At 37.2% G+C, this 13,314-nt stretch overlaps 1 protein-coding gene across 9 annotated transcripts in view; it reads left to right on the forward strand.

The window, feature by feature from the left end:
- Nucleotides 1–13,314, forward strand: part of BCKDHB (branched chain keto acid dehydrogenase E1 subunit beta) — a 284,540-nt gene that overhangs the window by 91,613 nt on the left and 179,613 nt on the right. For 4 of the 9 annotated variants that reach the window (XM_073789381.1, XM_073789379.1, XM_073789380.1 and 1 more), the window contains exon 9: nt 6,193–6,291. The exons of the other annotated variants lie outside the window; for them this stretch is intronic. In XM_073789381.1, the coding sequence (XP_073645482.1) occupies nt 6,193–6,291 (99 nt within the window). The remainder of the gene's footprint in view (nt 1–6,192; nt 6,292–13,314) is intronic. 9 annotated transcript variants of the gene reach the window in all.

Genomic DNA, 13,314 nt, shown 5'->3' on the forward strand with positions numbered 1-13,314 from the left:
CTTACTGGACACTGTCTAAACGCTTGAGATGGTTACAAATGGTTTCAACAATATTCTAAGTCCTTATGTTCATAGTTTCCATAATTAAGAGCAGTGTTTTAGGTTGAACTATTTATAACTGCATGAAATAACGCTTTTTGCAGGCATTTTCAAATCAAGTCAGACATTGTGTTTCCTTTCACATAGCCAGATGTTCCAAATTATGGTTAAACTGGGACTGATAGCCTTTGCCCCAGAGCAGGATTCTTGTTTGCACCATGTCTCGCCTCCTTGGGGTTCGTATTCATAATGTGAATTGTGCTTTTGCGCGAGGATAGGATGCTTTGTCATGATGCAGCGGAGGGTACTGATGTATGGTCAGGACAAGTACTCGTATTTCTATACATTATACATTCAAAACAATTTGTAGCAGCTTATGGTAAAACACAAATATGATAATACTGCAGTTGGGAACCATGAAAGTAAAGTGAGGAGAAGTAGAGGAAGAAGGAAGTGGGAAATTACTTGTATTTATATCAGTTTGTTTCTGTGGGCACCCGCCTGCCCCCACCCTTTAGTAAATCTACTGGTAGCATCTTTGTATGATCCTGGAATGTAGACCCTGTTCCTTAGGGCTCTGTACGACCGGAGAAGATGAAAGAGGAGACCAAAAGCCTCTACTGAATGAGAAAGTGATGCAGCACACCTCTGACTTGTTCGCATCACTAGTTTAGTTTCCTGTTAGGGTGCTTTCATCATGTTATTTTTCTAGCTGATGACCCTCCAGTTACGCCAGTTTGTCATTTCTTGATTACTTTGGATATATTTGTGCCTCTCTTCATTGTTGATCATGGTACATCTTTGGTTTTCTTTTCATGTATCAAAAGAGAACATTTTTGATACTTGGCATCTTCTAGGAATTGAAGATGATTTAAGCAAGAGGGCCCTATAGGCAAACACTGATATTAAAAATGGGATTTTTTGTTTGTTTGTTTAACTATGATTCAGCTTTTCTTTATCTTCTTGAATTCTATAGTATTCAAGATTTATGTTTATTATCTCTTTCAGTTAGTGCTGTGTTTTATCGGTTATTTTTGTCTTATGACAAAATTAGATCCCTCAGCTTTATTCATTACATGTTAAACTCAACACCAAAATGCATCTTTTGGAATACCTAATCATGAAAAGCCTATTAAAGGTAAAAATAGGGCTTCCCTGGTGGTGCAGTGGTTGAGAATCTGCCTGCTAATGCAGGGGACACGGGTTCGAGCCCTGGTGTGGGAGGATCCCACATGCCGCGGAGCAACTAGGCCCGTGAGCCACAACTACTGAGCCTGCGCGTCTGGAGCCTGTGCTCCGCAACAAGAGAGGCCGCGATAGTGAGAGGCCCGCGCACCGCGATGAAGAGTGGCCCCCGTTTGCCACAACTAGAGAAAGCCCTCACACAGAAACGAAGACCCAACACAGCATAAATTAATTAATAAACTCCTACCCCCAACATCTTCTTAAAAAAAAAAAGGTAAAAATAATTTATTTAACATATGCATTAGCATATTGTGCATAGTAAAAGGACTGTGGAATATAGTCATACTTTTGCTTAAGCTTTGAAGCATTGTTTGAAAGTTATAAACCTGAACAGTTGCTTGGGGACAGAGAGAGCAGCAGTGGTTTTTATTCCAATTATTTTTTTATTGAGGTATAGTTGATTTACAATATTATATTAGTTGCAGGTATACAACACAGTGATTCAAAATTTTTATTGTTCATATACCATTTAAAGTTATAAAATATTGGCTATATTCCCTGTGCTGTACAATGTATCCTTGTAGTTTATTTATTTTATACATAGTAGTTTGTACTTCTTAATCCTTCACCCCTATCTTGCCCTTCCCTCCTTCCCTCTCCCCGTTGGTAACCACTAGTTTGTTCTCTATATCTGTGAATCTGTTTCTTTTTTGTTATATTCACTAGTTTGTTGTATTTTCTAGATTCCACATGTAAGTGATACCATACAGTATTTGTCTTTCTCTATCTGATTTATTTCACTAAGCATAATACCATCCATGTCCATCCAAGCAGCAGGGTTTTTGATCATTGCTCAGGGGAGCTACAAAATTGGAGACCTGAGTGGGCCTAAAACCCGTAGTCAGTTTATCTACTCAGTTCTGAACCCGATATTAAAGACCTAAGCTAGCTGGAAGCCACTGGAAAGTAGAACAGAAATTCTCGAGTTTTGAGGTGCTTAGGAGGCAGAGACCTACCCTGGGGCCTGGGGGTGTGGGCAGGGGTGGAGTGGCTTAAGAACACCTGTGATGAGAGTGGAAAGGCCTGAAATGAGTGGTAAATTTACACTTACCTGCAGCTACTCTTTGCTTGGGGACACCAGTGAGTCTCCACAAGAAGCTGAGAATCCAGGTGTATAGAACCCTGGTTTCATGGGGCTGGAAGCACAGAATTGGAAACTTGAAGGGTCTTAAACACACAGTTGGTTTCTCTCTCTCTCTCAAAATATCAATATTTGCCAAATTCTAAAGCTGTGTATGATGGGAGCTAAGCAGAACATATTTGAAAAGCCAAGCCATCACTTGAGGCTGAAGTGACAAAGCCCAATCATACTCTCAGTGGAGAGCTGTGGAGTCAGGTCTTTGATTAGAGGCAAATCAGAATAGATTGCATCTTCCCAAACCCACATGCAGCCTCTACCCCTCTCAGTTCCTTACTGAATTAATGTAATTTACCTTCTCTGCTCTATCCACCCAGCAGAGCAAGGAGGCATCCTCTCATCATGTGGAACCTCTCATCAATCAGCTTTTAGTAAAAACATTACTAAGTATATAAAGAGACAGGACCATTTGACCAAAAACAAGAGAAAACAAACCAATGAAAGCAGAAACTCAGGTGATCCAGATATCGGAGTTAGCAGACAAGGACTTTAAGATTATAATGTTTAGGAACATAGAGAAAAAAGGGACAAAAGTGGTAAGAAGGTGGAGAATTATTCTAGAGAATTGGAGAGAGAGAGAGAGTGTGTGTGTGTGTGTGTGTGTGTGTGTGTGTGTGTATCAAACATTGTGGAAGCAAAAATTTTTTTGATAATAACTCAATGGATGTTTTTAAAAACATATTAGCCTTAGTAGATGATATGATTAATGAACTAGAAGGCAAGTTAATATGTCCAAACTGAAGCACAGGGAAGAAAAAAATAGACTAAAACAGAAAAGAGCATGAAAAACATTTGGGATCTGGTCAAAGGATCTGTCCTATATACAATTTGAATATAGAAGGAGGAGAAAGAATGAATTGGTCAGAAACAATATCTAAAAATATTTCTCATGAAATTTTCAGAACCAACTCATATATTCAGAATGCTTTGTGGACCTCTAAGAAGGATATATTCAAAGAAAACCACACCTACGTACACAATGGAATGGCATCTTAAATTGCCAGAGATGCCAACCTAGAATTCTATACCCAGAGAAAGCATCCTTTTAAAATTAAAGTGAAGTAAATACTTTAGGCAAATGGAAATTGAGAGAATTTGCCACCAGTGGATTTTCACTAAAAGAAATACTACAAGGGAATTCTTTAGGCAGAGGGGAAAATGATCCTAGGAGAAAGTCAGGATAGGCTTACATGGAGTTAAAACATTCTGTTGTTCTAGGATTGTTAGTGTAAAGTTTGTATTAGATTATAATAAGTCAAGGATGCATGTTGTAATCTCTAGAGTGACAACTGAAATAATAGTGAAAGTATATATCTAGCAAGTTAAAAAGGGAACTGTAGATTAATAGAAATATTTGGTTAGGCCAAAAGAAAGAAAGAAAAGTATGTACAAAAAACAGGTGTGTCAATAGAAAACAGATAGTGAGATGACAGATAAAAATCCAGGTATATATGTAATTAGATTGAATACAGATTAATTAAATAATCCTAGTAAAAGCCTAAGATTGTCAGACTTCATTAAAAAAAATGATACTGACAAACATGCAGATTAAAAGAGACATACTTTAAATATAAGGACACGGAAAAGTTAGGGTGGAAAAATAAAGTTGGTGTAGTTATACTATCAGTAATTTCAAATACAGCTTTAAGGCAAGGGGCATTACTAGAAATAAAGAGAAACATTTCATAATGCTAAAGGGATTAGTCTATCATGAAGATGTCACAGTCTTAAATCTGTATGTCCTTAATAGCATATCTTCAAAATGCATAAAGCAAAACAAGCAAAACACAAAACTTAAAGGAGATACACATATCCACAATCAGAGTGGGAGACTTTGACACCCCTCTCAAAGACTGATCAAGCAAGAAGACAACATCTGAAGAGTTAGTAAACTTGTGCTGATTGTACACCCAACTATTCAAGAAATCATTCTTTTCATTTGAATATAGAACATTTGTCAAAATTGACCAGATGCTGGACATAAATATAACCTTAACAAATTTCGGAGTTTGAAATCATTTAGAGAGTGTTCTCTGACAACAGTAAAGTTCAGTTAGAAATTGAGGGAAAAAAAAAAAGACAACCAGAAAAGCCCCAGTTTCCTACAAATCAAATAATTTGTGTTTAAATAACCATGGGTTGTAAAAGAAATTACAACAGAAATTAGAGAAGATACTGAACTGACTAGTTATGAAGATACTACCTATCAAAAGTGTAAGGATTAAAAAAAAAGTGTAAGGATTTAGCTAAAGTCATGCTTAGAGGGAACTTTATAGCTGTAAATACGTTTATTTAGGAAACAAAAATAATAAAAAAATTAATCTGAGTTTCCATCTCCAGACAGAAGATCAAACCTAGAGAAAAATAAAAGAAATGAAGTAATAAAGAGTGGAAATCAGTGAAACAGAAAATATACAATAGAGGTATTTAATAAAGTAAATTTTAGATCTTTGAAAAGATTAACATACTTGATAAACTTTTTTTTTTTTTTTTTGTGGTACGCGGGCCTCTCACTGTTGTGGCCTCTCCCGTTGCGGAGCACAGGCTCCAGACACGCAGGCTCCGGATGCGCAGGCTCAGCGACCATGGCTCACAGGCCCAGCCGCTCCGCGGCATGTGGGATCTTCCTGGACTGGGGCACGAACCCATGTCCCCTGCATCGTCAGGTGGACTCTCAACCACTGCGCCACCAGGGAAGCCCCTTGATAAACTTTTAACAAGACTATTTGAGTAATACATTTGGTAAATGTTTAACAAGACTAATGAAAAAAATAGGTCAAACACAAATGGCAAATATCCCCCTAAAGAAGGGGAAATCCCAGCAGAGTCTACAGACATTAGAAAGGTAATAAGAGGGTATTATGAATAATTTTACAAATAAGTTTTGGGTGAAATGGACAAATTCCTGGGAAAATACAAATTTTTCAAAATTAATAAAAGAGGAATTAGGAAACCAGAATAGTCAGGGATCAAAGAAATTTAATCCATTTTTATCAAGCATATATGGGGCAAGCCCTAGGCCCATATGGCTTTACTAATGAATTCTTTAAACACGGTTTTCTTTGTTTTTGTTTTTTGATTGAAGTATAGTTGATTTACAATGTTGTAAAACACAATTCTTAAGCAAACTTTCACAGACAATAGAACCAGAGGGAAAACTTCTAAATTCTTTTTATATTTTATATATATAAAATTCTTTTTATATCTTTTTATATAGCATAATCTTCATATCATACCTGTTTAGGATTGTACATAAAGCAAAATTATAGACACATTTTTCTTATGAACAAAGATGAGAGAATCAGAAACAAAATATTGGAAAGTCAAACCCAGCAATATGAAAAGGCCAACATGAGGGTTTATTCCAAATATGCAAGGGGTGTTCGATGATCACAAACATTCACAAAGGGGTTGCTACAATTCCTCACTTGAACAGAAAATGGCAAAAGCAATCTTATTATTTTAATAAAATCGTTTGTTAAAAGTCAATATCCATTCATGGTTAAAATTTCTTAGCAACCTAGAAATGAAAGGGAATTCTATTAACTTGATAAAGAGTACCTTTATCTTGTTTTATAAACAAGATTTAATCTGATAAAGAATAGGTTATCTTGTAGTTCTGAGTAGCTACAGAAAGCCTGTGGCTGAAATATTTCCCAGTGAAATTTTGACAGTTTTCCCCTTGAGATCAGGACTGCAACAGGATGCTTATACTTCTTTTGTTTTTTTTAAATTTTTTGGGCTGTGCTGCGCGGCATGTGGGATCTTAGTTCCCCAACCAGGGATGGAACCCCTGCCCCCTGCCTTGGAAGTGCGGAGTCTTAACCACTGGACCACCAGGGAAGTCCCCAGGATGCTCATACTTAAAGGCAAGAGGCATGACAATCATATGGATTCAAAAGGAAGAAATAAAACTTATCCGTAGATAGCATGACGTGTATATAAGAAAGATCAGTAAAATCTACAGGCAGATTATTAGAATTAAATGAGCTTACCAAGGCCCCTGGAAACAAGGTCAATATACAATAATCAACTGTATTTTTATATACCAGCCCCAGAAATTGATAATAATTGAAATTGATAATAATGAAAATACTATTTGAAATTAATTTGAAATATTATTAATTCAGAATTAATTTTTAATTAATATTAATTAATTTTATATTAATATTAATTAATATTAATAATATTTTAAAAAGCATCCAAAATCATACACCTAGGAAGAAATGGAGTGATGTGTGTTGAAAAACTTTATTCAGAAAAATAACAAAATATTTAGAGAAATTAAAGAAGATCCAAACAAATAGAAGCACATACCATGTTAATTGATTGCCTTGGCTCTTCTTGGCCTTACAGTCTTGAAGATGAATAAAGCTAGAGGACTTAATTATCAAATGTGTTATAGGCAAGATGTGTCACAGGGCTGTAGGAATTAGAACATTGTATTGGTATAAAGATGGACATATAGACCAATGGAGCAGAATAAAAAGTACAGAAATATATCTGTTGGTCATTTGATTCAGGACAAAGGTGACTTTGCAATTCAGAGACGACAAGATGGACTTTTCCATAAATGATGCTGTTTTAGTTGGGTACCACAGAAAATAATGGTAACCCGTAAAACACATGTCAGTTCCAGGAGAATTGCAGATCTAATTGTGAGAGAGAAAATGAAAAAGCTCTTAGGAGAATAGGTGAATATCTTTATGATCCTGTGCAGTCAAAGATTTCTTAATTAGAAAAAACAAAACAAAAACTCAGAAATATTAACATTTAAAAAAAGGCTGATAAAACTGGACTTCATTAAAATTAAGAATTTACTCAACAAAACGCCTCAGTAAGAGACTAAATCGACACATGTGGAGAAACTCATGGAAATTTATATTCAGAAATATAAAGTACTGTTACAATCAAAAGGAAAAAACAGACATCCAATAGAAATATGGGCAAAAGTCCTGAAAAGGCACTTCATGAAAGAATATATCCAAATGGCTGGTAAACATATGGCAAATTATTCAATTTCTTTAGACATCAGGACATGCAAAAAAAAAAAAAAAAACCCACAATGAGATACCACTAAAGACACAGCATTCTGGCTAAAATGAAAAATATCCCTCAGAACCAAGTGTTGCCAAGGATGTGGAACAATCCATCTCTCATATACTACTATTGGGAATATAGATTGGTACAACCATTAAAAAAAATTGTTTGGCATTATCTGGCTGAATCCTATGACCCAGCAATCCACTCCTGTGTATATGCCCAACAGAAATGTACAAAAGATAAGTTCAAGAATGTTCGTAGAAGCACTATTTCTAATAGCCTCACACTGCAAACTACCTAAATGTACACCAGCCAGAGGATGAAACATAATAGGATATTTTCGGCAATGACAATAAATGACTTACAAATTGAATGGAACACTGTGTATTCACCTCACAAACAATGTGACTTAAAAAGGCTAGGCCCGAACGAGTACATACTGTGTGATTCTATTTATATAACGTACAAAGATAGACAAAACCCATCTATGGTGTTAGGAGTCAGGTGATTGTCATATGGTGGTTAATAAATTGGAAGGGGGCCTGAAGGGTATGGGATGCTGGTAACAGTTTCTTGTTCTGAGTGCTGGTTATACAGGTTCAATTTTTGAAAACTGAACAGAACACTCATTTTGTGTGCTTTTTTGTGTATGTTAATCTTCAACAGAAAGTAAAAAAAGAAAAGAATGAAATAATAAAAGCATTGTGTTCCCATTGATTAGTTTCTTGAATTTGTATTGTAATGGACCTTTCTGTAGACTCAGGGAGAGCCTTGGTGAGCTCTGGCCAGGGGGGGAGTTTCTTTTGTTATTCAGGGCTGTCCTAACAAAGCTCAGCTGTCACACTGATGAGAAGCAGGACCTCTCATCCCAAGAGCGGTAGAGCTGCTCTTCCCAAGCCTTCCCAGGGGTAAGAACAGTGGTTAAGTGTTGTGGGTTTGAACGGTCTTTCCTGCTGAGATACAGACCACATTCAAAATGCATTTAGAAGTGAACTGCAAGCTACAAAGCAGTGGCCAGGCACAGTCCTTGAGCTGCTGTCCAGCTTGAGATGAAGATTCTTTTTTAATGAGTGGAAATTCAGAGAAGCTGCCCACAAAAAACAAAACAAAACTTGATTTTGGCAAGAGAATGACAGGCTTTGCAGGAAACTCGAGATTTCAAGAATCATATTGTCATTCAACTTAGAACGCTACGTTCAACACTGCAAAAAAGAAAGAAACGACCATTTTCAAGGTGTGGGTGATAGAGAAGAGAAAATTGGCACCTAATTTTGACGTTCTTACACTTTAATTGAAGATTAAATTATGCTAATTATTGAAATAGTAAGGCTTTGCCCTTTGCCTTTACATCCTGGCGGCTTTGATTTCTCTCTCTCTCCTGCTCTGCTTTCCCACATTCAATTCCAAAGCAGATCCTCCTGGCTTTGTCTACACAATATGTCCAAAATTTGACCACCACTTCTACTGCTATTACCCTTGATCCTGGTCCAAACCACTAGCCTTTCTCACCTGGGTTTTGGCTGTAGCCTCCTAACCACTGTCTCTGCTCTGTCCTATCCTTGCCATAGGCAGAGATGATCCTTTGAAACATGAGTCATATAATATCCCTTCTAGTCTCAAAAGGCCTTGATGGCTTCCCATTCAACTCGGTGGAAAAGTCAAATTTCTAACCAAGGTCTACAGGCATTCACCTGATCTCACCACATTCCACACCCCTCTGCCCATCCAGCCTTCAGGAAATGCTCCTGGCTGACTCTCAACCAAGTGATTCTGTTAGGTCACTACTCAAATATCATTTTCTCCTGAAGGCTTCCCCTGACCAGCTCATATAATAAATACTGAGTCCCATCCTTCCTGCCAAGACTCCTTTTCACCTCGTCTTTCTTTTTCTCTAAAAAGATGAACACGATCTAACATATTATGTAATTTTTGTATTGTTGATCTTCCCCCATTAGAAGGTAAATTTTGTGAGGGCAGGGATTTTATCTGTTGAATTCTTAGTCCCTGAAACAATGCCTAGCTGGAGGCTTGGTGTTCGATAAAAATTTGTTGAAAAATTTTTAGGAATATCAGCAAGAGAAAGTTTGACAATATGCTGTGAAAATGGTTGTAATATTGAAATGTTTTGAATTTGGTGCCTTTTTCTTACTCTTGATGCTTTATACGAAAGTTCAAAAGTGACCCTTCTGAGTATTGCTCTATGAATAAATCCACAAATTTATTCTAAGTTGAAACATTTTTTTAAGTCTTAAGTTTTAGTTTGACCTTGTGTTTTATTTTTTTAATAAATTTTTTTCCTGATGGTGTACAGAAATTACTCATTTGAATTCTATTAAAATAGGACCAATATACCTATTCTAAAAGTCAAAGTGAAATTGACTACAGTAAACGTCAGCCGTCTGTAGTTTCCGAGAAATGAGTCCTTACGGTAATTAATTTTTCTACATAGATGAAAACTATTCTGTGTAGCCATTTTTAAAACTTCTTAACCTTTTGGATGTCAAAATTTCTAAAGCTTTTTCACGTATATTTTCTCAAGGAAAATATAATGTATATAATTTCATCTTTTAAAAATAGCTTAGTGCAATAGAGAACAGACTAGTGGTTGCCAAGGGGGAGGGAGTGGGGGAGGGATGGAGTGGGAGTTTGGGGTCAGCAGATGCAAGCTAGTATATATAGAATGGATAAACAACAAGGTCCTACTGTATAGCACAGGGAACTGTATTCAATACCCTGTAATAAACCATAATGGAAAAGAATATAAAAAAAGAATATATATATGTATAACTGAATCACTTTGCTGTACAGCAGAAATTAACACAACATTGTAAATCAACTATACTTCAATTAAAAAAATATTAAAGCTGAAAACGAAAACAAAACAAAAACTTAGTCCAGTTTAACTTGGATGTCATACTATATTGATATTTACATTTATTGAGGTATTTAGCTATTTATTTCATTGATATGTTTTTGTGCTTAATTTTTATGGTTTTTAAATTTGTTTTCTTTTATCCTATTTTTTGCTGTCGCATTATCAGCAGCTGTGCATGGGATCCAGATGACCAGACTTTGTAACCGAGACATGTACATTGGCCAGGGAAGGCCTGTAAAGTTTTCTCATGAATTGAGAACACATGCTTCACTCTTCAAACCTTATGATATCAATTTGGGCTCTTCCAGAAGCCTTCTCTTCTCATTTCCTTGTCTGCATTGCAGGTGGGTCATGGTCATGGAATTTAGAGCTGGAAGAGGTCATTCTGGGCCTGTTCCCTTTGGCCTTCCTGCTGGTCCCAGGAGTGACCTGTGACTTCTGCATCCAGCACAGCTCTTAGGCACTGCTTCTGATCAGGAGTTTTCTCTGTTCAAACGCACTGTGGTACAAGGAAGTGTCTCAAAGCCTTCCCCTCACCCCCAAGTATAACCTAATTTTTTGAGTATAATCTATTTGGGAGGTGTTCTTTTTTTTTAAATTAAAAAAAATTTTTTTTAACAAAGTTAGGACCTGATATAAAAGAATCTTCTTCTCTACCCCTTCCACTCTTCTCTCCACCTCTCTCTCTTCTGCTTTCACCCCTCCTTTCTCTCTCTTTTTTTCTTGCAGTACGCGGGCCTTTCACTGTTGTGGCCTCTTCCATTGCGGAGCACAGGCTCCGGACGCGCAGGCTTAGCGGCCATGGCTCACGGCCCCAGCCACTCTGCGGCATGGGGGATCTTCCCGGACCGGGGCACGAACCCGCATCCCCTGCATCGGCAGGCGGACTCTGAACCAGTGCACCACCAGGGAAGCCCCCTCCTTTCTCTTTTAAACCTAAATTACGTAGCAAAAGATGATGATGTGCCCAGAGATACAAATGGTTGTTCTTAGGCTACATATTGAGGTAGTTGTAGTCTCAGAGTATTTGGGGGTTAGGCTGTCATGGGAGCAGGGCAGGGCCTCAGTGTTACTACAATGTGAGACAGAAGCTAGAAGTAATTCAGCTGGGGCACGAGGCAGGGACCATAGTTAGGAGGGAGGGCTCAGGGTCCCTAGATTTACCATCCTTTCCTCCTACCTTTTCACCCTAACTGTTTCCATTCTTACTTCAAAAGACTTCACTGGGACCCTTCATTAAGGTAAGGCAGTAAGTAGGAAGGCTGGCAGGGAGGAGTGGGTGTGGAGAGGTTTTGGGAGCAGAGGGTCCTTCCATAATAAAGGAAAGGGATATTGTACGAGTGAAACTGAAAGGAGTTAAATGTTGGTCACCTGGACATGAGTAATTTATATATAAAAAACCAAGTTTGCTTAGTCTTTGTATTTGCACCTGGCGTTAATTAGTGTAACTGAATAGTGCAAAACGTTTAGAAGATCCATGGTCCCACTGAAGATAGACATAAAATGTATGTCTTATATTTTATGACTTTAATTCTTACTTAATTCTGTGTTTAAGTTTGTTTTCATCATCACGAGGTTGGTTTAGACTACCATAGATTTCATTTTTATTAAGACGGCTAACACGAGCAAGGTAATGTTAAGGTCTATACTCTGCACTGAATGGCTCTAAATTGGTTTTATGGGAAAGTTGGAGAATTTGCCCTTAGAGAATCCACAACGGTGCAGTACTGCCCATTATGTACATCTTTTTAGTTGATTTCTTGGACTTGATTGAGTAGTTTGGTGATTGAATACTAGCTATTTTGCTTGAGGCTTTACATTTGTGAGGGAGAGGGGAGAATATGAGAATGAATGAGAACAGGACGTTACCAAGGGTGGGGTTGGGGGTGGGTGGGAAGGGGAGCTAGTACCTTCCATCACCACTAGAGGCCCCTCTTAAACCAAATTTCACAGTTAATAGCACCAGGTTTTCATAGTGGGGCCTGGCTCCGTCATTGTAAATTAAGCATATTTTATGTTATCGTTCTACATAAGTAGAATGACAGTACTTTTATTCTAGAGCATATATTATCATGCAACCCAAGTGGTTTCTATAAAGTATATATTAGAACAACTATGATCTATTCGATTGAAAACAAATTAGGAATCTTTCTCTGCTCTTCACTTTCAGTCTCTAAATAAGCTTTTAGTGAAAACATGTAATCAAAGAATATGGCCAGATGAAAATTATATGTCTCCCCGGCAGTGCAAGGCTATTTAGGTTTAAGGTTATTACTGATTTAATTAACATGCGTTTAATCACTGAGAGCGTTTATATTTTTCTGTTGGTAGACTATAAGGTTGTTTTAAGTTATATGCTAAAAATTACATGTATTTCTTTTGTGAGTATAAGCAGCTTCTAATATCAAAAACCTACTAAGGAAATGATTCAAAAATCTTTCTTAGACTTAATATTATCTGTGGTAAAATTAAATGCTTTCCTTTAAGAGTAATACACATATTCTCAGCTTTTAGTTTGGAATTATTCTGGATGTAGGTTGACCTCACCGAGAAAGCAGGCAGGCAGGGCAAGGTCATCTTGTCTGATGAGAATGGTTGTTCTGTTCCAAAATAGAGAGGCTGACAATTTGGAACTTAGTTCCACCTTCTGAGTTCTTGTTCCTGTTGGATTTTCTTTGTTGTGACCACAACTAGTTAGTTGTTGTACTGAAAAGAACAAGTTCTAGGTTGTTGGATGCTATATTTGGGACGTGACTAATATATTTATCTCCCTGTGTGATGGCCTTTGGCCAATTACTCTGAGTTCCATGAGGGCAGGGAGTTTTCTGTATTTTGCTTGTTGCTGTATCCCTAAGGGTCTTGAAGAGTGTCTAGTACGTAAAAGATCTGCAGTCAGTTTTTCTTGAATGATCATATTGAATTGCAAAAAATGACATGTAATATGTAATAATAATTCGGTTATTCAGTGAAAGCA

The sequence above is a fragment of the Tursiops truncatus genome, chromosome 12, assembly GCF_011762595.2.
Source record: "Tursiops truncatus isolate mTurTru1 chromosome 12, mTurTru1.mat.Y, whole genome shotgun sequence".
Lineage (NCBI taxonomy): Eukaryota > Metazoa > Chordata > Mammalia > Artiodactyla > Delphinidae > Tursiops > Tursiops truncatus.